At 38.1% G+C, this 26,564-nt stretch overlaps 2 protein-coding genes across 3 annotated transcripts in view; both read right to left on the bottom strand.

Moving 5' to 3' along the window:
• The window catches only part of ASPM (assembly factor for spindle microtubules), a 30,260-nt gene extending 25,758 nt beyond the window's left edge, over nucleotides 1-4,502 (bottom strand). Inside the window, exons 1-3 of the mRNA XM_071751053.1 lie at nucleotides 4,090-4,502; nucleotides 2,381-2,524; nucleotides 663-2,001 (exon numbers count right to left, since the gene is read on the bottom strand). Coding sequence (XP_071607154.1) covers nucleotides 663-2,001; nucleotides 2,381-2,524; nucleotides 4,090-4,395 — 1,789 coding nt within the window. The 5' untranslated portion in view covers nucleotides 4,396-4,502. The remainder of the gene's footprint in view (nucleotides 1-662; nucleotides 2,002-2,380; nucleotides 2,525-4,089) is intronic.
• Nucleotides 4,503-4,834: 332 nt separating this feature from the next.
• On the bottom strand, nucleotides 4,835-23,617 carry ZBTB41 (zinc finger and BTB domain containing 41). 2 transcript variants are annotated; one of them, XM_071751051.1, is made up of 11 exons: nucleotides 23,506-23,617; nucleotides 21,458-22,661; nucleotides 19,406-19,613; nucleotides 18,653-18,722; nucleotides 16,383-16,530; nucleotides 15,549-15,678; nucleotides 13,789-13,884; nucleotides 13,198-13,304; nucleotides 11,643-11,748; nucleotides 10,578-10,666; nucleotides 4,835-9,833 (listed from the first exon to the last, which is right to left on the bottom strand). In XM_071751051.1, exons 2-11 carry the CDS (start codon nucleotides 22,578-22,580, stop codon nucleotides 9,190-9,192), a joined length of 2,721 nt encoding a protein of 906 aa, XP_071607152.1. In that variant the 5' UTR covers nucleotides 22,581-22,661; nucleotides 23,506-23,617; the 3' UTR covers nucleotides 4,835-9,189. The 2 variants fall into 2 exon arrangements, with proteins under 2 accessions (XP_071607152.1, XP_071607153.1); XM_071751052.1 differs by having other exon boundaries at nucleotides 21,458-22,704; nucleotides 23,506-23,606.
• Between the last annotated feature and the right edge of the window lie 2,947 nt (nucleotides 23,618-26,564).

Below are 26,564 nucleotides of genomic sequence, written 5' to 3'. Positions count from 1 at the left end.
TCATTCTTTCTCTATTCCAGAGCACATATGGGAACTGAATCTTTAGGAAACCCAAAATACATTGAAATACAGGAAGTCAGCTTCTGCTAATCTTCCAGCAACAAAACACTGATGACTAAAAAGGCAGAAAGATGTGCTTAAGGCTGAAAACCAGCTAATTACAGACAGTAAAAAAGTAGGCAGCAAGAATGAGACCTCAGAACTAGATTTTTGGAAATATGTGACCATATCAATGGAATAAAATATTCACAGTAACATGTGTACATATCACAGAAATCTCATGCAATGAGTTCCTATTAAATTTTAATTACAAAACAAGGGTTTTGCTGGAGAACTGACAGATACTTTCATAGAATCATAGAATGTTGTTAGGGGTTGGAAGGGACCTCTAGAGATCACCTAGTCCAACCCCTCTACAAAAGCAGGATCACCTAGGGCAGGACACATTATGAAAAAAGTTGTTTTGAATCAAATTAAACATCTGAAAGTTTAAGCTAGTTTTCAAATTTTTAAAATACAGATAATACCTGACAAGTTGCAAAGGCCCACATTTCAGGGATATGAAATATTCCTGACTGTTGCAAGGCAGTTCAGTTTGCTATACAAATATCATCATCAAATGCATCTTTCAGAAAGTGGTAAACAAAGGGAACACTGCTCACCTGCTCTCTTCCTCTGCCCCACTCTCTCTCTGTTTGTGGGTTTGGAGGCTGAGGGTCTCACAGCAGAACACATTTTATTGTCCCCTCTAGATGTAAAGGTTCGTTTTCTTTCCACTTCTTCCACATCCACTGGAGCTGTCAATCTGCCAATTTCTACATGGGTTTCACTTTTCCTCTTCCGACACAAAGTTGATCCAGTAGGAGATGGATTTATTTTGTCATTGTGGCACTTGTTTTCAGCTGAAATGGGCCCTATAACTGGAAGGTATTTAGACATCTCTGCTTTTGTAAGTACAGGCACCACATTAGCACATTCTCTAATTGCTTTACTAAGGCATTTTTTAGATTTTGGCTGGAGAGTTTCCGTTCTTTTTTCTTCAGCAGCAGGAGCCTTATTTTTTATGACAGTGGCAGAAAGAACTGGACGCTTTTTTGGTTTGGTTTCTTCTCTCTGAGAACTGCAAGCTTGAAGTTCCTCAGTTTCTGCAGGTTTGTTACAACGAAGTTCCTGTGACTCTACAGTATGCACCTCAAAGGCTTCATTTAAGTTGTCTTCTATACTAACATGTGTTTTTGTCCCTACCTCTTCATTTTTTTTCCATTTTGAGGGTAGGAATCTCTTTACAACATAAGTCTCTGTACTAGATGATATTAAAGCTGCCTCAGGTTTAGAAGTCTTTGTTTCCTTATTTGACAAGCTGTCTTTTACAAACTGATCAGGTGACAAAATTGGAACAGGCTGCTCTAACATATCTATATCCACTTGATAATTGCCATTTACAAAAGAATCTGGACTTAAAATTCTCCTTGTACTTAAAGCAGGCACAGATCCTGAGTGCTCTGGAGTGCTAACTGGAGAAAGTGTGCAATTAAGAATTACTTCATTGTTTGAAACTGGCAGTGGTGCTAATCCAGTAGAAGTGTATGCACTTTCAGATTTTAATTCATTGTGCTCATTAGCAAATTTCTTGACATTACAACTGTCTATTTCAGGCAATAACTCTTCATTTACAGGTACAGCAATATCAAAGTATGTAGTCGATCTTCTCATTGCAAGTGGTGTGCAAACAGTGTTATGCTGTTCCTCTAGCACTGGTGAAATAGGAGAAAGAGGCAATTTATTTTCAGAGTCAAGAAGTGAGTCATTTCCTGGGGACTGACTATTTTGTCCTGTGTTCTGATTTTCACATGGCTGAAGTGGGCTTCTAAGTCTATCCACCTTCTGGCAAACTTGGAAGGTTTTATTAACACTTTTAGCATCTGAAGTACTTTTTTTAACTTTCTTTGAAGCAAACGTTTCTGAAGCATTTTTCTTTTTTATAGTATCCCAAAGACTCTTCTGAAAAAGAACCATAAATAAAAGTTAGTATGCTGTCTTTCTACATACTTCTGTGAAAGAAAGTGAGCATTACATGTGTATTCATTCTAAGTTTAAAAATACTATAAAGAAAAAAAAAAAAAACACCCAGTCCCAAATTCACCTTATTTCCTACAACAAAACCATTTGGTTGCACTTTAGTTTTATTCTCTAAACAGTACTGTACCAGTATCTACTTTCCAGCCCAGCTGAAAAATCTTGAAGACAATGGGCATTCCCCAAAACATTATAATATTTCAAATTTTAATTTTCCTTCACTTTCCTTCCTTGACAGAGATAAAGCAGTATCTCTGTCAGTTGTGCCCAAGTTATAGAATTAAGATGCATAATAAACACACACCTTTCTCTTCACTGGCTGCTCAGCAACACCGAGGAGCACAGCTTGATGTTTTACAATGCCATTGACAATAAAAGTTACCAATTCTCTGACTTTTCCTTCTTCTAACGGTGTCCATGTTACAGAGACAAAGATTCTTTGCCCTGACTGTTGGAGAAAAAGAGAAGTTTAATATGTAATACTTTGGTATACTTACATAACATTAAAAACAAGAATAATCAAATCAAGTGAGAAGCAGTATACAAAAGTAACATATACTCTTGATAACATTAAGAGATAAACAGTTGTTAAGTGTTTAATTGTCAAATTTTCTCCTCTGATGTGTAAATTCAAGCAACCCCCATATGCCCTTTTAGTATTATTTTTGATATGTCTCAATAAAACTGTAATGGAAAGCAAGCATGAACACAGAGCACAAAGGCTGAGATTACTCAATTTTTTGCACATATTAACAGAGTAAGTCCTCTGAAGTTACTTTGAGATAATTATATTTGGACTATTAATCAGAGGTTAGGATTTTTAGGATCTTAGCTTGACCTGTATACAAGTGGTTTTTTTTTAAAAAAGAAATCAAGTGCCCTGCAAAGATGAGATTTGACACACAAGGTCATTGAATAAAAATGAAGACCCTGCAAATAAGGAAGTTGTGAAGCCATGTATGACCCATGACCTTTACTGAATGGTTTTGGTGCTCTACTGCTATCAATACAAACAGACCAAAGCTGCACCTCAACCAAAACTGAAAGGCGGGACTGAAAACAACCCAATCTCTTAAGCATTTGAATTAAAAGTTCCATCTCCTTGGGTAGATGCATTTAATGAAAACATACAAACAATGTGTACTAATATGTACTATGTAGTAAAGCCAGTCAACAATAAACATTATTCATTAATTACTACAAGAAATTGCTATTCATATACTCAAAGCCAGTTCTACAAGCATGTTGCAAGATGTCCAGAGTTCCTTTCTCACAGAGGACCAAAGATACCCGTTCGTACTAAGTGTCATTTTAAAAATCGTCACTGATTGGATTGACGATAGTTTCTATTTCCTTGTGAAGACCAAGATTTCTTCCCCCCATTATTATCTTATTAATTAACATGTGAAGAACATGTTAATTAACATGAAAGAACAGTGATCAAACATCCTCTTGGGAACAGCTCCCTCAGCCTCTAACTAAGCAGATACCGCCTACATTTTTAAAAGGTCTTTTTAAGCACCTCTTATTCTTCTGTCTGTCTTTAAAAACACATTCCTAACCAACAACTATATTTCTTTGCATCTTATTGTGAAGAAAAAAAAAAAAAAAAAAAAAAAAAAAAAGCGGAACAATCAAACAGAAACAACCAAACCCCCTCTTTTAACCCAGGATTTGCCTCCGCAGCCTGCACCAATCCCAAGACTCCCGAGAGGTCCAATTCCACCATACGAAGCGAAGGAATACGGCCCGGTGCAGCCCGCCGGGGATCGGCTACGTCACACCGCAGCGCGAGGCGCCCAGGTGAGGAGTGACGTCTGCCGGGAGAGTGACGTCTGCCGGGGGAGTGACGTCTGCCGGTAACACTCCTCAGGCCGGCGGAGGGGCTCGTCCTGTCACCCGGACCCCTCCAGCCCCAGCCCAGCACCCCGCCCGCAGGACACCACTCGGGGTCCCCTCGTCTGTCACACGACCCTACGTGCCCACCCACCCACCCTCCTTCCCTCTCGGTACCTGCAGAGAAAAGCGGCGATGCTCGAGGCTGAAGCCCCTGGCAGAAGCCGGGAAGCGGTCGACGACCACCTCGACGTCCTCCGCGTTGGGGTTGTCGATGCCCAGGAGGCGGGTGCGGGAGGCGCCCACCCGCAGGCTGCCGAAGCTGAGGAAGGGCGGCCGGGAGAAGTGGCTCAGCACCAGCACCGCGGGCTCTTCCTCCGCCTCCTCCTCAGCGCCCCGCGTAGCCCAGCGCCGCCGCTGCCGCCGCCGCGGACTGCCGTTCAGCTCCCACACCACCGCTCCCGGGCAGAAATCCGCTGCCATGCCCGGGGCAGACCCCGCAACGGCACCAGAACCGGAACCGAACTCGGCGCCGCTCACAGCCTCTCCCAGCCTCACCACCAACGGCCGCTCCCGTTCAAACCCCGCGGCCCCGCCACCCCCCGCGCGGCCCCGCCCCCTCGCCTCTCCGCCAATCAGCGCCTCGCGTTTTATTTAAACGGCACAAGCTCGCCGCGGCCCGGAACCTGGGAGCAGCGGTACCGGAGCTCGAACCCAAAGCTCCGGTACCGGGCACCTCCGCCCCTGAGGATTCCGGCACGGACCTAGTAATGGCAGGCGGTCCCGTAGGCTTAAACGTGGATAGACTGAGTTATGCTTCAAAATAAAAACCACATTAAAAAGCCCAGATGGGTTTAGCGAACCTCCCCGCTAAAAATCTCTGTTAAAAACCAAAGAAAACAAAAACGAGAGGAGCCGAGTATTTTTCTAAATAAATTTAATTTACAAAAGATTTAAAAAGTAGAATAAGACGCACACAAATGTGGTGAAAAAAACCTGCCTCATCTGTTTATCTTTCGTGAGCTTTAAAACTGAAAGGTGTCCAGAATCCTGCTCCCACCCTGCTTAGTAACAGGAGGGCAGAAATCAAAACTTAGCAAGCACGCCCTGCAAGAAATCCTGTGAAGCAAACAATGTTAAGACAAAAGGACTTTCCAGTAACAAACAAAATTACACGTAGGACTGATTACTTCTACATTTACAGCACACTTCCTAAGTTCCTTACAGCAAAGAATTTCTGCAAAAAAAGACTTTACTTAAAGACTTCCATCTAAAATATCAATCTATACAGATGACATTTAAAACACTATCTCATATACCAGTGACAAAATATTGAGTTTATTTCACCTTATTCTTTCATATAAAAAGACCAACATTTAAACATGATATAAATGGTTATGGGGGATTAAAGTTTTTTTGCCACTGTTACCTTTAATCCATCGAATCCTTTTAAATTAACACGCTTCGTATGAACCATGAAAAAGATCCCTATGGGCTTACACAAAGTGACTGCCCTGCATTATATTCTGCCAGTGTCATTCTACAAATCACACCATAAAACAACCAAATCACTGAGAGGTGACACAGATGAAGATCCCATGTGACAGGAGTCACAAGGACCTACAGATAAATGCACTCTGATTCCCTTCACCTTCAGTCAGAACACACAACCTGGATTAGTTTTGCTCAACACAGAAAAAATAATAACACACAGTTTTCAGGAAAAAAACCCTATTCATCTACAACAGCCTTCTCAGAATTCATTCATTATTCTACATTCATGAACTTCTACACATAAATTATTTTAAATTTAAAAACGTGAGGGTCATTTTCATGTTAGATCAAGCACGTTACAAGGTGATTCCTTTGAAGCACTCTTCAGATGCTCTTCCACATTTGTTGCTAGGGAAATAAGCTTAGATCTTTGATGGTATCAAATAAATCTTTTGTCATTGTGGTCTGGCATAACTCATCTTTAAAAATAACAACTTGAATTACAATCCAGACTAAAGTAGCACTGTATTTTTAAGGAAAATACAGCCTGAAGAAGATATCCTCAACATTACAATTACTGATGTTCAGCATAAAAAGAACCCAAAAGCCACACCTGTAGGAAAAGTGTCAGTGCTTAAAGAGGAAATTCCAATATAAATAAATAAACTTAACATAAAATCCATTTAAAGAATTAAAGGCTGTAACTCAGTCAACAACCAGAAATTTGTTCAGCAGAAAAATACAGAATTCAACGTCTAAACAGAATGAGTGCAGAAAGTTCTCAGAACCAGCAGTTTATAAAGTACCAACACTGACCCCACTCTTCTCCCCAGAGGTCAGCATGTTTTAAAAACCCAACTTCTTGCAACGTGCCACTGATCATTCTGCAGAGAGATTTTTGAGACCTGCTTTTTCCTTCTTTGGCAACAAATGGTCAACTGAGTCAGTGGCTGCCAGATAAAGCATAGCCTCTGTTGTCAAAGTGCCCTCCAGACCAACAAGATGTGCACTCCTGGGTGACCACATACACACACTAAAATGGAGGTACCAGACACCTATGGAGTTTCAGCCCATGCAGCTGAGGTGCAGATCTCTGTCCTTCAACCCCTGTCCTCTCAAGAGGAACTGTCACCTATCAAGCAGAGATCAGCTACTTCCACCTGCAGAATGAAGTATCAGTCCATGAAAATTTTATTTGCTCATACATGAGCTTTAAATAGATGTAAAGCCATAAGAATTAGAGCTCATGATATTAAAAAAATAAAAACCTTGTATCTAGCACGTAAGCTTTCCTATTCTCTTTCACTGTCAACTGGCAATGATCCAGCCTGACCAGCAGGTAAAAACACTAACTAGTAAGGTTATCTGCAAATAAAAGAACGCCAAAGAACTAGTAGGTCATTTTTTCCAGGAATGCCAAGTAATTCTGGTCACCCAAACAGCAGATAGTGCTTGTTTTTCTGAAAAACAAGCAATTTTATAATCTGTTTCTTGTTGGGCACCCAAAAACATGAAGCCCTTTGGAAGATATTGACCTTAATGTTTTCAGAATAATCAACTGAACTAGACATAAAGCCATTATTCAGAATATATATATAAAAGGCACAATCATGAAAGAATTTTTAAAAGGACATTATCAAGTAAATATGCTCCAAATTTCATTTTAGTATTTTCCCAGTGCCTTCCAAAGAGACTGGACTTTAAAAGAAAGATTAGTTACCATTTTTAAGCCACAGTTTTGTTAAAATCCTACAATACTTTTTTATACCATAGGACAGAAAAGACAAGAAATAACAAAAGTTACATTTTCTACTCTGAGAACTACACTGACACAATTGATGCTGAATTATTTTTAACACTATCATTACAAATGCTGGAAATCATGAATCACATCCACATTTGGTAATACAAAAAATGATACATTTACGTCTACTTGAAAACTATACATAAACCAGCAGTTTTCAAGCCACGGAGTGTGAAGATGGCATAAACAGTTTTATTCTGAAAGGAGGTGGAGATAGAAAGCAGGAAAGGTAGTACTTGATAGTGTCCTTTCAGAGGGTGGCATTCAATGGCCTCATTATTGCTGTGTATTTGCTAGTATTCAGCTTCTTACCAGATACATTTACAGCATGTCAGTCTGAACATTCCCAGAGCACAGCTCTAAATTTTACTTTAGAGACACACACATAGCACAGTTAAACACATGTAGTTCTGTTTTAGAAACTGAACTTTTAAAGTTTAGGACTTCTATTGTGCTTCTTTGGCTAAGTCCTATTTAAATATTGATAACACTTAAAATTCTATAACTCTGCCACTATTTATCAGCTAACAGAAATCTTTGGTGTGTTTAGGCTAAGAATCCATTAGGGTATAAGCTTCAAAATATGAACATTCAGGCAGCTCTGGCCCCTTTCCTGCAAACTGCTCAACACTGAAATAGGTGGGGATTAAAAGAATCTAACAAGTATTTGGACAGGATTTAAAATCATTTGCACCATTTAGGTTTTACAGAACATGAAAATGACCTTTTTACCACAGATCACTCCTGCTCAGGTCATTGAATATATTTAAGTTACAATAATACACATACATACAGCTTCCCATTTTAAAGATTCCTTAAGATAACCATTTAAGAATGGGGGAAAAAAATGCTTAATTCTTGTGAGCAGTAATGAAGATCATAAAATTACCTCAGACACTTTTCTTTGGCATAACATTTACCAAACAAACACAGAACAATTATTTTTAAAGTAGGCTTAAAATAGAAAACTTGATGAGGCTAAGTTAGAACAGGTTTCATGAATTACACTAGACTTGTAGTTAAAAATGTTTGGGTTTTTTTTTTAAATTATGTTTAGTAAAGGAAAAGTTCAAAATAATTGAAGACAAAATACTCTCAAGACTTTGTTTTATAAACACAGTAAAAGAAAGTGAGAAACAAAATCTCATTAGCAACTCACAAGAGATTTCTAATTGCTGATTTGTATTTTTAATAGAAGTTGAGTATTGTTATGGAAATAACAGACTTTAAATTTTTCAGTGGGGCAGACTTTAGAAGACAAGATTGAAAAAGCAAGAAAAAATGAGTATTGAAATTATAAAGGATTAACCATTGCCTGGATATCCCCACATAATTCAGTATTACAGATCAAGGAAAAATTAAGAAGCTAAATTTAGGCAGCTTAATTATACTCAGGGGGAACACCAAACACTCCATTTAGTGTCTTCACAAAACATCTGAATCACTTTTCAGAAGAATCTAGTTCCTGTGTCCATTGGCTCGAGTCTGGCACACTTTAAACCCTCCAAAAACACATCAGGGTTCAAGTAAAATTATATTTTAATTTCTGTGTGAAACATAGTTTTATATCCGTGCCTGCCTTTACCAATCTTAATGGATTTGATGTAGTCCTTATTCTTCCCAAATGCTTTCTATTACACTTAAAACATTAACTGAATGTGAGATGCAGAAAGGCAATTTTTTAATACTAGCCAGATATGTAACTATATTTTTCAGCCACTGTCCTTAAAAGATATTTCAGAGCTTAATTCTTAAAAGACCATCTATAAGATTTTTAAAAACTCTTAAAATCACAAGCACTCTTTCAGTATACATCAAAATGTTCCTAAATGTTCAAATATTATGTAAACAAACCTGTTTTTCCAAAACTATGCCGAAGACTCATGAGTCCAAATAAAATATAAAATATAAATCTTAACTGCCATATCAGCCATCTTTGGCTAATGGCTTAGGAAGTTAGGTGGAATGTTATGGTCTGATCATGAATGTTCATTGTTTGAAATATTCTGTACAGTAGGAGCTGTATCCAGCCCCAGTAAAGTTCCAAGATATGACTGGTCTCTAGGATCCAACATTTGCTCAGGCCTTACAGGATGAACAATATTTGCAGGTTGTGGAGTAAGAGTGTATTTCTCTAGAAAGGACAGATCTGTTGCTCGCTGGTAGTCTGCCTGCTCAGGTTGTGGAGGGAGAATCCCATGGGATTGAGTAGTGTGCTGTACCAGATCAGCTTGTGGGTCAGACATCTGAACTGGTACCAGAGTCACAGGCACACAGACTTCTGTGGATACATTCTGCAGCAAACTTTTGGCTTCTGATTGATATGCTTTGGATTGTTCCACATACTGTTTAGCTTCAGTTTCATAGACTTTGTCATCAGAGGTGTACTGCACTGGCAAGGACACCAACTTTTCATCTGAAGAAGATGTCAATGCCTCTTCTGCAGCCTTTGATCCATGAACATGATCCATGTGATACTTCAGCTTGTCTTTCCGTTTGAACGTTGCGTTGCAGTGCTGGCAATTAAAGGGTCGAGCATCTGAATGAATAACCATGTGTTTTGTTAATGTCTTCTTAATTCTAAAAGACTGATTGCAGACTTGACATTTGTAGGGTTTCTCACCTGTAAAGAGAGGGAAGTATTACTTTTTCTAGGGAACACCATGTCACACATAATTATGCAAACACATACGTGGATAATGGCTTAGAGACCCAGTATAAAGCAATTTTACTGAGATTTTGAAATCAAGGGAGCCATTACAAGTTTGTTTAGAAGTTATATTAGCATACTCTTCTCCACACATGCAGCCCTCTCAGTACCTGAGATTTCTCATGCACACAAGAAGACAATCAGAACATAAGCAAAAAACAGTCTTTAAACTGTTATGATACTGGTACTAAATGAGCTCAATTTGGGTTTCTATGCATTTCAAAAGGACAGTAATTTCCCTGAACATAAGGCAGGAAACACAAAGAGAAACATATACAGACAAAAACCTTTTCAAAGGGATTTCAAATCCTTGTTTAGATTACCACTTGAAATGCAGTATTCTCTGGACAACAAAAATCATTAGAAGGTCTCAGTAAATTTGGAAAGGACATACACTGAACTAAACTAAAGAAAGAGCTATAAAGAGTACACCACAAACCTGTATTGAGGATTATCAATATTTCAACTGATACATCCAGAAAATAGTATTCAGGAATGACCAACATGTAAGAAAGAATAAAAAGTCTTGTTTCTTCCTGCTACTCTTGCTCTGGATGCTCAAAACCCATAGTTAAATATGTAATTCCATCAGTGCTGATGCATAAAAATACATTCCTACATGTTCTGTGTTTTTATTGAGCTTTATTTTATTTTTACCTGAGTGTGTCCTAAAATGCATTTCCAAACTTGATTTCCCTTTAAAAACTTTCTTGCAGACTTCACACTGGTGAAATGTTGCTTTATATCTTGAAAGAAGAAAAGGCATACCATGTTAGACAGTTCTATTATTAACTGGTTCAAAAAACCCAAAACAACTATTTACACAGTCTCTCCTGAAATCTTGAACTGAAAAAATAGCTCCAAGTTTGCAAATTTCCTGACATCTGCCTACCAATAGATGGTCAATAGCAGTATTTTTATGCTCAATCTTATTCTCTGCTGGGATTCACACTTAGCATTCAAAGAGCAGACGCCACTAAAACATCTGACCCACAAAATATCCTAAAGTAACAGTTTTTGCCCAACATATACAAGAGGCATTCACTTTGGCAGAATTATGCTATAAACAAATTACCAGGAATGGTTTAGGCCATTGGCTACCAAGAAGAAACAAAGAACACAATGTACTATACTTTCAACCCAGGCACATCTATAATGGCCTCTACACAATGCTAATTAGCAGTTAAAACACATCATTTGCAAAATAATTAGGTCCCAGCTTATTTGAATTTAAATTATTACAAATTTAAAAATCCTACTGCATTTTCAGTTTATAAACATAATTCTATAGAATAGGTCTATAAAGACAGACTGTTTCAAAGTTTTTACCTACCTTCAGAGACACTAATCTGCTACTAGCTTCTAAAATATCTAAGAGCAGGTAATTCTCACAGTGCTTAAATGCTGTCTAATAATTCAGCCTTAACCAGTCTGCAATGAAAATATTACAGGCACACATAATTGACAGACCAAAATTTGATCCTTTTTTATGTTTTAATTTTACTTACTAATATAGACTAAAAAGAAAAGATCTTGTTTAAACTGTGAAGGCAATCTTCTAACCTCTATTTCAAACCATAACAATGATATTTCTATCAAGACTAAGATAACAGGAGTGACATAAACACAGACATTAAAAGAGTTCTGCACTAACATACAAGTCCCAACAAAACCAGTTACAGTACATAAGTATTTACATAATTATAAAAAAAGCATGCTTACTTCTGCCAAACTTTTTCTCCCAGATGGACACTTTTATAATGAACAGTAAGGTGATCTCTACGGCCAAAACATTTTCCACATTCCTCACACTGATGTGCTTTTTCACCTACAAGAGAAAAGTTCTGGGTTTGGTTAAATCTTGGTTAAATTTTGGTTAAATCTTCTGGAACTTATTAAATGTCTAAGAGCTGTAACTGTAAGACACACAGTAGATCCATGTTCACAAAGTCCAGCCAACCAAACTCTTCCAAACCTTACTCAGGGCAGGACTCTCAGTTATCAAAGAACAAAAATCAGTAACTAGGTAGGTTTTATCAGAATCATGATTTTTATGATTTGTTTTCTATGACTTTAACTGACCCTTTGTCACTTCTACAAAGGAATTTACATTCATGATTTAAGGGACACTTTCCCACTCACTGCATGAAAGGTACAAGTGAATGACCAGGAAATCACTCTCACCATTAAGACCCAAAATCTGGTATCTTCAGGGGCTTTAAAAGAGAAGCTTACTTAAACATGCCAATTACTTTGGTAATTTTTAGAAATTAAAATTATATTGCGGTACTTATATTTTTAATTATCCTGCTTTACATAGTTACCTTTTTGCTTTAATGCTCCTGTTTAAAAGTATCTTGATTCTTTTTAGTCATCTCGAGATCTTCCACAAAGTGTCAGAATATTTCTTCTCATGTAAGTAGGAGTGTGGACAGTCAAAGAATGTAACTTTCTAGAAGGGGGAAAAGCAAATAGAGTAGAAAAGAGGATTTTTTTTTTTTTTTTTGTACTTGAGTTTTCAAAGATTTCTTTATTTTATAGCAGATATTAGGCTTTTAAACACCAAAAAAGAAGCTGTCTTTCAAAATAAAGGCTCAGAAAGTTTAGACTCTGATCACTTTCATATTTTCATGATGCCTGGAACATATGGTGCCACATTCCCTTCAGATTCTGTTTTGAAAAAGAAGTTTGGTGAATCTTCAGTCTTTCTCTACATTTGATAACTTTTCTGCTCTCAATGCAAAAGAAAGATCTTTCTTCTTACTCCTATGATCCCCACTTGGCTGTTCTCAGGGCTGACTTCCACCACCCTCCTTCCTTCCCTCATCCCAGACTTCAGAAACACCTCTTTGATGGTCTTACATAAAAGTGATCAGTGTACAAACTTTTGACAGACAGACTGTGACAGCTTCTTCTGTGTTGTGGTAATAATGTTTCACAAAATTGCTATTAAAAAAAAGAAATCTGAACTCATTATAAAAAAAAAATCCTCCTTTTTCACTTTTGCTTTTTTTATTATTATTTTTAAAGCAATTCACTGTTACATGTTTTTGACTGTCCCTGGACTTTCTATGTTAACATTGAGGAAACACTTGGCTTTTAAACCTTGCAAACATGTAAGAATAAACCTATTTTAGTAGACCTTAAAAGCAGTGAGAGGAACTTTTATCAGATCTAAAACATTGCACATACTGAAAAATAAAAGCCACGGTTAACTGTTATTTGGTTTTATTTCACAACAGTAATTTTGAAGCCAATTTTCAAAGAAAATGCCTACCTGAGTGTATTTTTTTGTGTTTTGTTAGATGGTCATGGCGAATAAACGTTTTCCCACATTCTTCACATTCATATCTCTTGTCATCATGGTGGACTCTTAGATGAAGCCTGCATATTTATGGTCATAAATATAAGATGCAACTTTGTTAACAAAATCTGTACTTCTAATCAAATGCAAAAACACCAGAAAACACTCTTTAATGATTCACACAAAATCAGAAAATAACTTTCAACTGAGGTATGCTCAAACTGCTCTTAGAAACCAAGAGAGAAAAGAGATAGACTCTCATATTTGACATTAACTTATCAGGATATTTTAGTCCTCTGCTTATTTTGTCTTTGAATAATAAAGACATAAAAGTTTCTGTGTGCAAGAAAGTCAACTTTGATACAGGATTTTTATGGGATTGTGTCTTTTTAGACATTTAACATCTTGTATTAAAAATTAAATGACTCCTCACAGGTTATCAATATATTTTCAATACTTAAGTATGTTTAAAGCATGACAAAGAATTATGTTGAAAACACAGATCTGTAACAATCACCAAATAAGCAAGACAGTTTTTGCTTCTTATTTAATAAAAATCTGCACCTGTAAGAACTTCCATGACGAAAACTCTGGCCACAAATACTGCAAAGATGAGGCTTCTCTCCACTGTGAATTCTCAGATGTTCTTTCAAAGTTGTTCTGTTTAACAAAGACAGTAAAATTTAAATTTAAGCAAAGTCATCGTTGCTTAAAAGTGAAACAGGCTGACTACCTGCTTTTCAATTTCTTTAACCCTGATGGATCACAATAACAGCATTAATTTATTCAGATACACACCTACATACATTTGGACAACACACATCAATTTTTTCAAGTTTTCCATGTTATAATTTCCTTGTTACTACGTGTATACAGGCAGAGCTTTAAAAAACAGACTTAAGAAAATCCAGATTATGGATGTTAATTTAATTTAACCCAGTACAGGGCTTATTTAAACACATATGGATTTACAAATGCATTCATATATGCATACATATTTAAGTCTGTTTCTGTTATCACCTTTTCCATGTAAAAAAAAAAAGGGTACCCAAATGAAAATTCCTTTCAAAAAAAGGAATTGGAGGGTAAAATTTACTGGATACGGAGCAGGTAAGAGTGTGAGCTGAGCAGAAAAGTATTTAATCTCCTTCCAGTACTTACTATAAATATTATTTTTAAAAGACATTTTTTATACTTTACACAAAAATTTGACCTTTTCATATGAGAAGAACTATATGTAAATATTCAACGTCTTATATACCATAAATAAAACTTGAAATGCATATTGACTTTTTTTAAACAGAAATTCTTTTTGCAGTTCTAAGTGAGCTTTATAGAATTGAAAGACTATCTGTACCTTTTAGATTGTTTACTGTCTCATTATTGCAATACTACAGTCTCTTTCAATACATCCATGCCCTCTTGACCAAACTACTAGAAAATACACACCACCACCAAAACCCATCAGAGACAAATCTTCCTCTTACAGTGCTCCCCAGGGTCTTTGCCAGTCATTGGAAAAAACTTAAGATCAACAAAACATACTGCAGTACACCAACTAAGCTCTTTTCATATTCCTCAAACAGAACATTACTAGAATCTTAGTCACAGTTATTGAGGTGAAACTATTCTGTCAAAATTAAAGAAAAAAAAAATTTTTGTTTCGTAAGACATAATTCACCATTTTGAAAATGTAAAATATCTCCTTTATAGAGCAGTGTAAGACACCTGCACTGAAGGTATGTTAACAATCACTGAAAATTCACATTTTTCTCCCTCATACATGTAGAATAGAAATGGGAGTGAGAGGAACCTTATTTCTACATCTTTTCTGTGCTTTTCCTGCACTAGAATATGAGCCAACTTTTAGAGCTTTCAGTTTTCTAAGCACTAACTTAACAATTGTTTCCTCCATACAGAGCAGCAGCCACAAAGGTTATACAGTTCTATTTCATCTTCTCTGACACCATGTTTGTAGAAGTCAAATTTCTCCAAAGTTCAGTTAATCACCAAAATACTCGCAGCAGAAACCTCTTTCCCAAACAAATGCAAGATGTTCTTGCACAACACTGGAACCTTAAGTGAATCAGAGGTTAAGTGTTTCTTAATATAGTTCTGGCTCACAACTAATTACCTACAGCTGTGTCACCCTTTAAGGCCATCAGAAAATTCAGGTATTACCTGTGGCTCTTACCCCTACCTTTTAATTCAACAGTCCTCTGAAATTATCTACGTTAAAATATCAGAGCTAAAACATAATCAAAGAAAGCACACTAAATATTTCTCTGGTCTGCTCACGTCCAAGCAGTCACACAACTTCTTACCGTTCCCTCACGGATTTTCCACAGATGAAACATGTCCATTTTCTCTTTCCTCCATGTGTACATTCTATGTGGCGTTTCAGATTTCCTGTATCATTAAACTGGCGGCCACAAATATCACAAGGAAAAGGCCCTACAACCAGACAGACAGACACAACAACACACAGAGTACTATTAAATGCCAGTTAAACCAAGCAAGAGGCACAGACTGCTTACTTGTCAATTTACAAAGCAAAAGTTTTGTCTAACAAATGATTACTGGTTACTATAGTAAGCATACTTTAATAGGACTGTGCACCTTCTGCTTAGATAAGTTATTTTTACTACTAGGTAGTAAGTTTCATGATTGCAGAAAAAAAATTTAGAGTTATCAGTAAAACATAATTGAGACTGTTTAGACTGTTTGAAAAACAAAATTCCCATTACTATCACCAATCTAGTTCCTACCCAGCAGAAATAATTATTAATAATTAAAAAGTCTTTGAAATATTTCTGAGAGAAAAGAAAAAGGTCTTTGGAAAACTTCAGGAATAACCTGACTCCATAGCCGAGAACCATTTTCATACAAAAGAAATTTTAAAACAAAACTAGCCCTTGTTCTCTTTCCCTCCCAGAAAGGTAAATACAATGCCTCAACAAGATGGCTTAACAGAAAAAGTAAAAAAAAAAGTTAAAAAAACACAACAAAGAAGCCAACACCCAACTCCCCAACAAAACTGGAACAGAAAGAACTGGAAAAAGAGGTGAAGTGGAAACCAGACTCGTCAGGACATAAAATGGTGGAGGAAGGTTTGACTTTAAATCTATTGTTTACATGTCAGAAGGAGGTTTCTATACCGAGATGGAATTTTTCTTGATGCTTCAGTCTTGCAAATCGTGATTTAAAGTGCTCTTCACAGTAGGTACACTTAAAGGGTTTATCCTGAGAGTGAAGGATCATATGCTCTTCTAAATGAGGTCTTCGGGTGAAAGACTTCTTACAAATCTGCAATGATAATGCACTTTGTCAAAGATACATCGATTAAGCCCAATTTTTTTATCTGCTCTCTGCAGCAACACAAGAGAAAATGTGTTATTCAAAAAGCATATTCTATCCTAACTTGTAAAGTCTTGCAGTCAACATATACATAAACTCTAGTGGAATGAACTACATAAATTAGGATGCTGACCCATGGCAACCTAAATAAAACTACCAGCAACACCTGCATAAAGTTACGTGTTCCGTCCCCCTTTCTCCTGACTCCAGCCCCTACCAGACTTTATTCCTAGGGTGTTTCAACACACTAAGTCAGCAGAAAATAATCTAGTGGAAAAAAAGGAAATAGCTTAGGACATAGCTTTGGCTTGGTTTTGCTTGCTGAAAGAGGTCAGTTCAATTTGACTGTGGAAAAAGCTCTTATAGTATATGCTACTGTAGAACTGGAGTCATACCTATTCCCTTCTTTCCTCTGGGAAATTCTGGGACAGCATGCATTAAAAAGAAAATGACAATACCAAAAAAAAAAAAATCTCAAAATATATTTTAGAGACACGGAACTTTTGCAATATTAAAATTACATAAGCTTTTGAGGACTGTTTTCATATTAATATAAACCTAAATACACAGGACTGAGTAGCAGTCAATATAGTACACATGCAGTTCAATTACAGAACTGAAACCCCAGGTCAAATTTAGACATTTAAGCTGGGTATTAAAATTTAACATCAAGGTCCTGTGCTTTAACATAAATCAAAATAGTGCTTCCTGAGTTCAGTGTGAAACTTTTGCCATTGTTTGCAGTTTCTCAGAGAGCACATGAATAACATTATTCTCACCTCAGAAAATCAGAAGCAGCACCTTTATTTGTTTAAAAACTCATTAATGTTAAATAAAAGTCTAAGAAATCCTACACCTCTAAAAAGTGTAATAACCTTCTTCTTTTCTTTACCCTTTATACTCTGAGGAATATGAGCAAATTCAGAGAAACAGTAAAGATTAAAGCGTGGTCACAAAATCCTGGTGCTCGTGCATAGACTACAGCATAAACGTGCAACTCATAAAAATCCTGTACTTTACCTTTGTGGCACCTCAGCCCTCAGAACATACTAAGCAACCTGAAAACAAAGTCACAGTTCCTTGGGGTTCTGCTCATTCTCCAACTGTTAGAAAAGCTAAAATTCTATCCCTGCTTTTAATTCAAGTCCATTTGCAACAGCCATGTACATTATAAGAGCAGTGGCTTTCTTTTTAAAAATTTCTACTAAATAAAGGGTTGGGTTTTTACCCCAAAAAATAGCCAAGGCACAAAGTGGAGTCTAGTGAATAATCCATCCAGTAAGAGGACTTTCTGAGATGTTAACATCAACCATGCTGCACTATTAAGCTGTTTCATATCTAGTAACAAGTAGAACTTGTAATATGTTCATACAACAGAACTTCATCTGGAAGGTAACACCCATTGGTCAACCATGAAATTATCTCATTCCCAGCAGATGAACTGCAGGTTCTTATACCTGGTATCTCTCAACCTCCTGCTAAACATTTTTTAAGTGAAAGTTTGCAAAGAAAGCAAGTTTAGTAGCTGTGACACAGGAGACCTAGTATTACAGGCATAGGGGGACATTTAGCAGTTTGCAGAAACAAAACAGCTGACATGAAAAAAACCAACAAACAAACAGCGAAGTAGTTCATTAATTTGAAACCTTAAAACATTATTTGGTGCAGAGAATGGAAATTCTACAAACTCCTTTTTACAACAGATGTAGCTTCACACACATACCTCTCCTAGAGAAAATCAAGGAAAGGATTCTATGAATTCAGACCTAGGTGTAAATTTAGTTTTTTGTTGTTGTAAATTTACAACTTCACTGATGTGCATATTCAGCTAACTGAGAAGGTTTTCCACATTTAACATGTATTTTCCTCACTATTGACACAGTGTACACTTCATCATGAGGCTTTCATGGGCTGTATATACAGAATAAAATTCAGTCTTTAAATCAGGACACAAGGAATTTATACCATCACTTATAAAGCTGAGATGTCACAGAAACACATACCGTATTTTCATTTAAGTCACAAACAAACATAACAGCCATATGAAAAAAAATACTGAAGTATTACTTACATCACATTTCCAACCTTCACTCTTTGTCTTCTTGATAGAAAGAAATTCTTGTACATTCTCTGGATGAAACCTAGGAGGAAGACAGAAAGTTATAACTACTGTCACCTTCTAAGATGAAGATTATCCAAATGCTAAATATTAATTGCTAAACTTTACATTTTAAGAAGGTCAACCAACAAACCAGCAGAACAGAATACTGGTAATTAAACAGTTACAAAAGCATGAGTAACTGGCAAGCAGTGTTGACTACAGATACCTGTAGTATCTCATATGACAACAGGTAAGACTGGTAAGAGTTTCAGCTATAATGCTGTATGGATATTTATAATGCAAGGGGAAAAAATGGTATTTAAATAATAATACTTTATAATTAGACTGGGATAAACAAATCAATCACTTGAATGAATCTGCATGGAAATGATTTATCCATCTCTTATCAACAGTACAGCATCACATCTAAATCCAAAGATAACCTATTCTTCCTCCATATTAAAAGCAACACAGTTCATTAGTAAGACTTGTGCTCTGACTGACTAAGCTAGGATGGTAAATTTTATGGCAAAAACCAACAGAACTCCCACAGAACTGCTACTGCAATTTAGTCCTTATACATTCTTTATTGCAGGTCAGTTGGTGCTGCTCATCCCCATAACCTTTGAAAAGATACTTGTCTGAAAAAAGCAGTTCTAGAAACAGTATGCTGTGGAACACATACATTTTTAAGAAATGCAAGACAAATTTGCTCATACTTGCCTCTTCACATGCTTTGCTAAAGTCTTTTTGCTTGCATGAAGCTTATTGCAGTAGGGACACTTGTGTTCCTTTTTATGGAAGTCAGTATCACTGGAGTGTTTCTTTCTGTGCACTGTCAGGTTGGACTTTGTTGAATAGCGCTGGTGACAAATATCACACTCAAAAGGCTTCTCCCCTGTATGCACACGGGTATGGCTCTCGTATTTGCCTATACAACAAAAATATCTGTTAGCAGAAACTACAGCAGGTATCACCAACAATAGACACATTTGGGGGTTGCTGTATAATGTGGCTCTCAAATGTGGTCAGGATCTCAGTACCATCCACACTTGTGTGTGGTTCACAGCACTGAAAACTGCAACAGTGATCAAGCACATGCTGGATTCAAGGCTCCTCCACCCACTTCCACACTTAACTATTTTGAAGACAGAGAGAAAATGAGAGGGCTCTGTATTACAGCTAAATCAATGTGAGGGTCCCTCTTGTTTAATCCTACAGCATATTCTGTTCTTAAGTACTGGAAGTGATACTATTCCTCTGGCATTACACTGATTGTGAATTGCCTTTTCAGAACAGGGAACAGCCTTGCAACCAACTGGTACTTTCAAATAACAAAACACTGAATTACACAAACTCTTGCATAAGTTCTGTATCTGGGACTCAAGATACTACCATAAATGAGAATACTACTCTCCCATTTCTTACACACCACTTGGATTCTCTCTGCTGTTTGCCAGTTCTATTCTGAGGACAGAATTCAGACCAACACCAAGGATCTCCCTACCTAAAGCCAACAGCAGGCTCTCTGATTTGCACTAGACAATGATTTTTCTCCACAGGACATGCATCATACTTCTGGAACTTAGATTCAGAGAAAAAAAAGTCCTATAACTCATAAATTTAAAAAATTAATCAATTATCTACAATAATACAAGCTAATGAAAAAATATTTTATGTATCACTTTTAGTGCTACTTCTCATGTATTTTTTGAACACCAAATCAGAATTCTAAAACCTGAAAGACATGCAAAGAGGAAAAGGCTTCTAATGGGTGCAAAAAAACAAAGACACTCTTACAACCCTAAATACTCACAAGCCACTCATTTCTGTACAGTACCCTTTCAGTATTGGTAGTAAAGCTCTCAAATTCAGACATTTTCCTATGTTGCTTATATTTTATGCTATGTTGCTTATATTTTATTCAGCAGAAGTACAATTAAGTCCTGCATTTTAAATGTTTAATTTAATGTACAGTAATTTGTGACCCTGGAAAATTCATTTTACCTCATCAAGCCAAGTACACTGTGTGTGAGTAGAAATTAACACACACACATAATTTATAGAGCTTCAAAATTATGAAGAACGTAATGCATGTATTGTAAGAACACCAAAAATGCCTAACACTACAAGGAACTGTTTCTTCCCTAAGTAAGAAAGTCAATATCTTACGTGACCATAATTAAACATTTACTCCAGCTGAAATAATGCAAGAATTCTGGAGTACAGTAGCAATTTACTTTTAATGTGGGAAAGGAGGTCAGAAAATCTGGAATCTTGACTCTTCTGATATTAGAGTAACTATAGATATGACTGTAGACAAGCAATCCCAACAGAACAGGTTAAGCTGAGAAAGTATTACGTGGTGTAACTTCTTGGTAATACAGACCAGAAAAATGAAGACAGAAGTCAGGGTGACAAGGTCCCAAGCATCTACACACCATGTAAAATAGAAAACTCTCAGGCTGCCTGACAAGGATGCTGTTTTACTTTAGCAATAATGACAACTTAAAATTAATTTGCCAGAAAAGCAGTGAAAGAGAAATAAATTCAGCATTTGCAGATTTCTCAAATAATGCTCACAGTTCATTTATACTGAAACAGTTTAGCCACAGGCAGAACTACTTAACATCTTCAGAAAACTTAGCAGCATACTGGATCAGTGAGATGATCCAAGAATTATAACCTTTGCTCTCTACAACAGATTAAAATCTGTTTATTTCCCATACAAATAGCACCACCATATGGTAAGAGATCAACCTAACTCGCTCTTACCTATTCGATCAAATTTTTTGTCACACTTGGGACACTGCAGTAGTTTTTTGCTACTGCTCTGAATGATGACTGGAGCTAAGCCTTCAGGAATATTTCCCACTGAATCAGCTGCCTCAGAACACTCTTCAGTATCATTCTGTTCTTTCTCACTTTGCTCTTCAGACTCTGAATCTTCACCTGACATTTCCTCTTCCTGTCCCTCTTCATCAGCATTGCATTCACTTTCACTGTCTTCGAATTCACTTCTGTCAGATGTTTCCTTGCCAGAACTGACTTTTTCCAAATTGCTGTCAGAGGCATCACCACTTTCATTGTCACTGGTATCAAATTTAGCTGGACATCTACGGTTTCTCGTAGAGCGCCGAGTGGAGAAGTTGGCTTTCTCAAGCATTTTTAGCCCATGTTTTCTTTCCAGTGAAAGGGATCTGTGGGTTCTAGCCAAGTGATTTTCTAAGGACTTCTTGTAACAGAAACTTCGACCACAAAAAGTGCACTGATGACTATTTAACAGTTTGCCTGTCAGTTCATTGAGTGTTTCTACTGGTGTAGGTACATCAGTTACCACATCAGTATGTACATTAGAAACACTTTCATTATTCAGTAGCTTCACTGCATCTATGATATCTAAAAATTTTGCTGCTTCCAGCACTAATGGAATTTCGTTTTTATACACAAAAAACTCAGAGGTGTAGAGAAACTCAAGCAAATGCTGAAAGACAGAATGAGTTACATGATCTAATGTGACAACATCGGTGCTTGGATTTTTGCTCAAACAGGCATGAAAATAACTGCTCCCAACAGCCACAACAACTTTGTGAGCACTAAACTCTTTTCCCTCTACAATTATGAGTAAATCACAAAACGATGGATGTTTCTGTCTATCATCATTTAAGTATTTAAGTAGATTTTTATTATACTGCAGTGAGCTTAGGAGCTTTCTTTGTTCTGATGATGGTGAAAGTTCTTGGGAAGATTCAAGCTTATCTGCAGGAGCTATTTCTGCAGACTTTGAGACAACTTCTTGTGCGCAGTCTACTACAAGAATGTGTTCTGAAGTATTTTTCTCATGGCCGAGATGAACTTTTTTGTTTAGATTTGCAGCAACTCGTCTCCTTTTCTTCATTGCAGAAGTGCAACTTTAAAATCAGGAGCTTCATAGGTGACTGGCAAAAGATTCCCGCGAAGACTTGCTGGTGCTCCAGACCTTAAGAAAATACATAACAGCAATTTCATCATCTGCAAAAGAACTGTGAGAAAACATTACTCTTACCACTAAGTGCCTTTATTTAATTTACACTGTTTGTATTTCACTCTTTCACATCTACCTTAAACTTCTATATACTTAGCACTTGGTGCCTTTATTTAATTTACACTTTTAGTATACCACTCTTTCACATGTAACTTAAACTTCTATATACCTAAAGTTTTTAATAAAAGTACCAAACTCCCACCACTTCCTATCCCTAGCAGGGCACAGAGCTCCTCGTAGTGCACCAACACATCCTATTATTAGACCCCGAGAGGCGGCTGGGGCCGGCTCTGCCGTCTCCTGGACGCCTTTAGCCCGCGCAGCGCCCCGGCATGGGCGTGCACTGTTGTTATTATTACACCAAACGCATTCCCTTCCCGTTCAACCCAGCCAGTCCCAACCCCAGACAGCCCCAGCCCGCCCGCCTTCCCGGCAGGCCGCCCATCCCCTCAGACAGCCCGCAGACCTTCCCGGCGCGGCCCTCTCCCCGCGTCTGTCACTCCCGAATGTCAACTCCGCCGTCGCGCTCCCGCCTTCCTCGGCCCGTCCCACGGACGGTGCCTTTGTCCCAGCACCACCGGGTCAGCGGCGGAGCCCACGGGGGCTCTACAGAACCGAACTGGGAGGCAAAGAGGGCGCCCCAGACACCTCCCCCACCACACACCATCGCGGCGGTGCCCGCAAGCCCCTTCCCCCTTCTCCCTTCCGCCACTCCTCCACCCTCGCCAGCGGGACAGCAAACGGCCGCGCCCCCGCCGTCCCTCCCCACCCGTAACCTCGGCAGAGCTGCCTGACGCACCTGCGCGGCGCCGGGCGCTCCCCGGGGCCCGCTCGGCCGCCGAACGCCGCTGCACCCCCGCGCCCACTACCGCTACCGCTTCCACCCCTTCCGCCGCTTCCGGGTCCCGGCTCCCTGCGCAGCCTCGCTCCCTACGTGAGGAGCGGGCGGTGCTGAGCTGAGCATGCGCGGGTGGGCCTGCTCCGGTCTAGGGGCACCGTTAGCAGCAGGCCAGGCCAGGCCCGGACCAACCCAGCCCAACCCAGTCCAGTCCAGCTGTGGCGGGAGTTCGGTGTCTCTGTTCGCTGTGGCCCCCCGCCGAGCAGCCTTAGGGCGAACCGTGCCGGGGGAGCTGGGTGGCCCGGGGCCCCACCGCAGCCAAACCGGCGGCGCGGGAATGCGCGCCCGAACGCAGCGAAGTGTTGGCAAACACCGTGTGGGAGCGAGAAATGTTGCGCTGGAACAACAGTTCCGTACAAATGGTTCAGAATCTGCAAGCTGCGAGTACTTTTCCTCAGTACTGTTTTGCATTTACCGTGTTCTTGAGTATCCCGAGGGAATCGGCAGCCGTGCTGCTGCATTTTTTCGGTTTTCATCCTTCCTGGGTGGCCACGAGTGTCCCACGGCCCGAGGGAATACCCGCTTGAGGGTGTATTTCATCAGCATATTAGGTGTTCATCCTATTAATCATATTTTTGGCTTTCCAAAGATAACTAATTGCTAGTGACAGCCTGGTACTGAAAATGAGATTGTTTTTATGGAACCTTTAAAGACATATGTCTAATTTTAAGGCAGGATAAAACTTTATTCCATATTATTTGTTATGTATTTGTGATTTGTGAGTTGATACTGGTCACCACACAGCTTAATAAACACCCCGTAACTGGATGTTGCTTGTGCTTGCCCAACTTTCATGTCCATAGTCACACTTAAGCTGCACATAAACTATAAAAATGTCTTTATTACTCTAATCTGAATAGCAAGATTCATAAAAACATCATTTAGCCAGATAACTGGTTTGCTTCTGTAGCAAGTGTCTTCAGGTTGGAAGTAAAAAGCCATGTGCTATACAAGCTCTCACAAGTGAAATATATAAGGGAAATGTAACTCAGAACTGTTTTGCCAGCAAGTGTAACCAAGATAGGAAATTTTCATGGAAAAGGCCTGAGGCTTTCTTAGGAGTCAGAGTGCTGAGGTGTTTTTCAATCTCTAATTACTATAGTGCCATGAACCAGAATTTTCCATACCTGTTTCCTGGCATGGAAAAATTAATACATGTACTCAACATACCTTTTTTTTTTTTTTTTTTTTCATACACTTGGGAGATGCTTCGTGTGCAGAAAGTTGAATTGCTAACAGAAGCCATTTATCCCCAGTTTAAAAAAAACAACAAACAAATAAAAAAGCAGACTGTCCTTAGATGTAAATATATGAAGAATTATGACCAAATAGAAATATTCTGGACATAATTACATCCATCAACAGAATTCAGGGTTGGCATCCAGTGTCCCCACAAAGAATGTACAAGTTGCACCTCTGCATTACAGCATGGACTTTGGCCCAGTTATAATTTTCATCCCATTGGGTTTTAAGAAGTAAATTCATTCTATTTGCCCCTGCCGTTTCCTTCTGCTGCATTGTTGGGCTTTGTTTGTTTTTTTACTGCAGATAACTACCTGGTTTTTATTTATTTGTTGCTGATGCTGTTTACTGTGTGTTGTTTCTTGGCAGTCTACAAAGCATCTACATCTGTTCTGATTACCAAAGCCGAGTTTTTGCATTTTGATTTAGCACAAGTCTAAGTAACACTTTCTCTTTTGCTGTTTTATGTTTCATGAAGGATTTAGTTCAAAGAAAAATTATACAATGCTAAGTGATCCATTACCGTGGCTGGCACTGCTACAATAATTATGCCCTGGAAACAAAATGTCCTTGAGCTCTTGGTTGATTATACTTCTTTCACCATTAATTCTTTCATATTTTAAGTGGTACAGGCAAAATTTAACTACATTAATCCTTTTTGTTCCAATGCTTATTAGTGCTAAATTTTCTTGCCAGTTAGTAGAATAACTGTCACTAAGATTAAAAAGCTGACTTTTACATTAATTAGAGACAGCACCAATAAAAGAATAAACACTTGCTCACCTACATGAAACTGTACATGATTTGGAAGTTCAGCTTTTAAGATTTTTCCAAGAAGATAGTATATTATCTAATAAATATTACTGAATTATTGGAAATTAAGTAGCTTTGTGCAAGAGGGTTTGGTGTTGCAGGAGGTGGTTTCACCTTGAAATACTTTTCTCCAGCTCAGAGTCTGCAGTTCTGAGATACAGTGAAATTAGAAATGACAGATAGTTGAAACAAACACAATTTAAATAAGAAAATAGGGAATCAACTCTGATGTTAAGCACTTAGCTGCAAACCAAACAGAAATAAAATTATATTTTAAAAATAGAATGCAAGTTTTAAGACCTTGCTGAGCAATTTCAGTTTATTCCAGTTATATTCTTTAACAGCTCTTCACTGTAGGTACCTGGTTATAAAGCTTGTGGTAAAATGATTCACATCCCCTTTTAAACAGCAGCCTTCACTTTGGTTTTGACATCTACCTAAGGTAAATGTCTATCTAATATTAAAGGTAATTTGCCAGGTGTTTGTGGTGTGTGACACTGCTGAAATATGACCCATGCTGTCAGTCCTCCTCTTTTTATCCCAGATGTGTCAGTGATGGGTGGGACCTAGGGAGGAACCCACAAAGCCAATACTTCCTTTATCTGAGATTTTTCTGTATTTTATTGCCAGTCACCTAATACATACAAATGTTTTAGATTAGGCTGTGAAGTGAAAGGGTTGTAAGATTATCTAGAGACTCCAACAAGTTTTCTAGCCAGCAGTGCTGAATAAAGTCTGCTGCAGCCATTGCCAAGAAATTATTTCAAACAGGCCATGAGAAGACCACCCCAGTCTCCCAGTTCAGGTCTCTCTGGGGTATGAATCAACTGGGGGCTTCTTGTTCTGTTAGGGATGTTTGGCATGGGAAGCCTGAGGATCAGGCTTCTCCTCGTGTCTTCTCTCTA

This window comes from Heliangelus exortis, chromosome 8, assembly GCF_036169615.1.
Source record: "Heliangelus exortis chromosome 8, bHelExo1.hap1, whole genome shotgun sequence".
Taxonomy (NCBI): Eukaryota; Metazoa; Chordata; class Aves; order Apodiformes; family Trochilidae; genus Heliangelus; species Heliangelus exortis.
Note: the sequence above shows the minus strand (reverse complement) of the source record. Positions and strands in the feature narration are given on the sequence as shown.

Bases quoted from the DNA above. Each gene is read 5' to 3' on its own strand.
- ZBTB41 (XM_071751051.1), bottom strand. From the start codon at position 22,580: ATGAAGAAAAGGAGACGAGTTGCTGCAAATCTAAACAAAAAAGTTCAT. The intron at 18,723-19,405 runs GCAAGTATGAGC...TCTTCCTCCTAG, and splicing joins TTAGCAAAGCATGTGAAGAG to GTTTCATCCAGAGAATGTAC. The intron at 10,667-11,642 runs GTAAGCATGCTT...TCTTCTTTCAAG, and splicing joins GGAGAAAAAGTTTGGCAGAA to ATATAAAGCAACATTTCACC.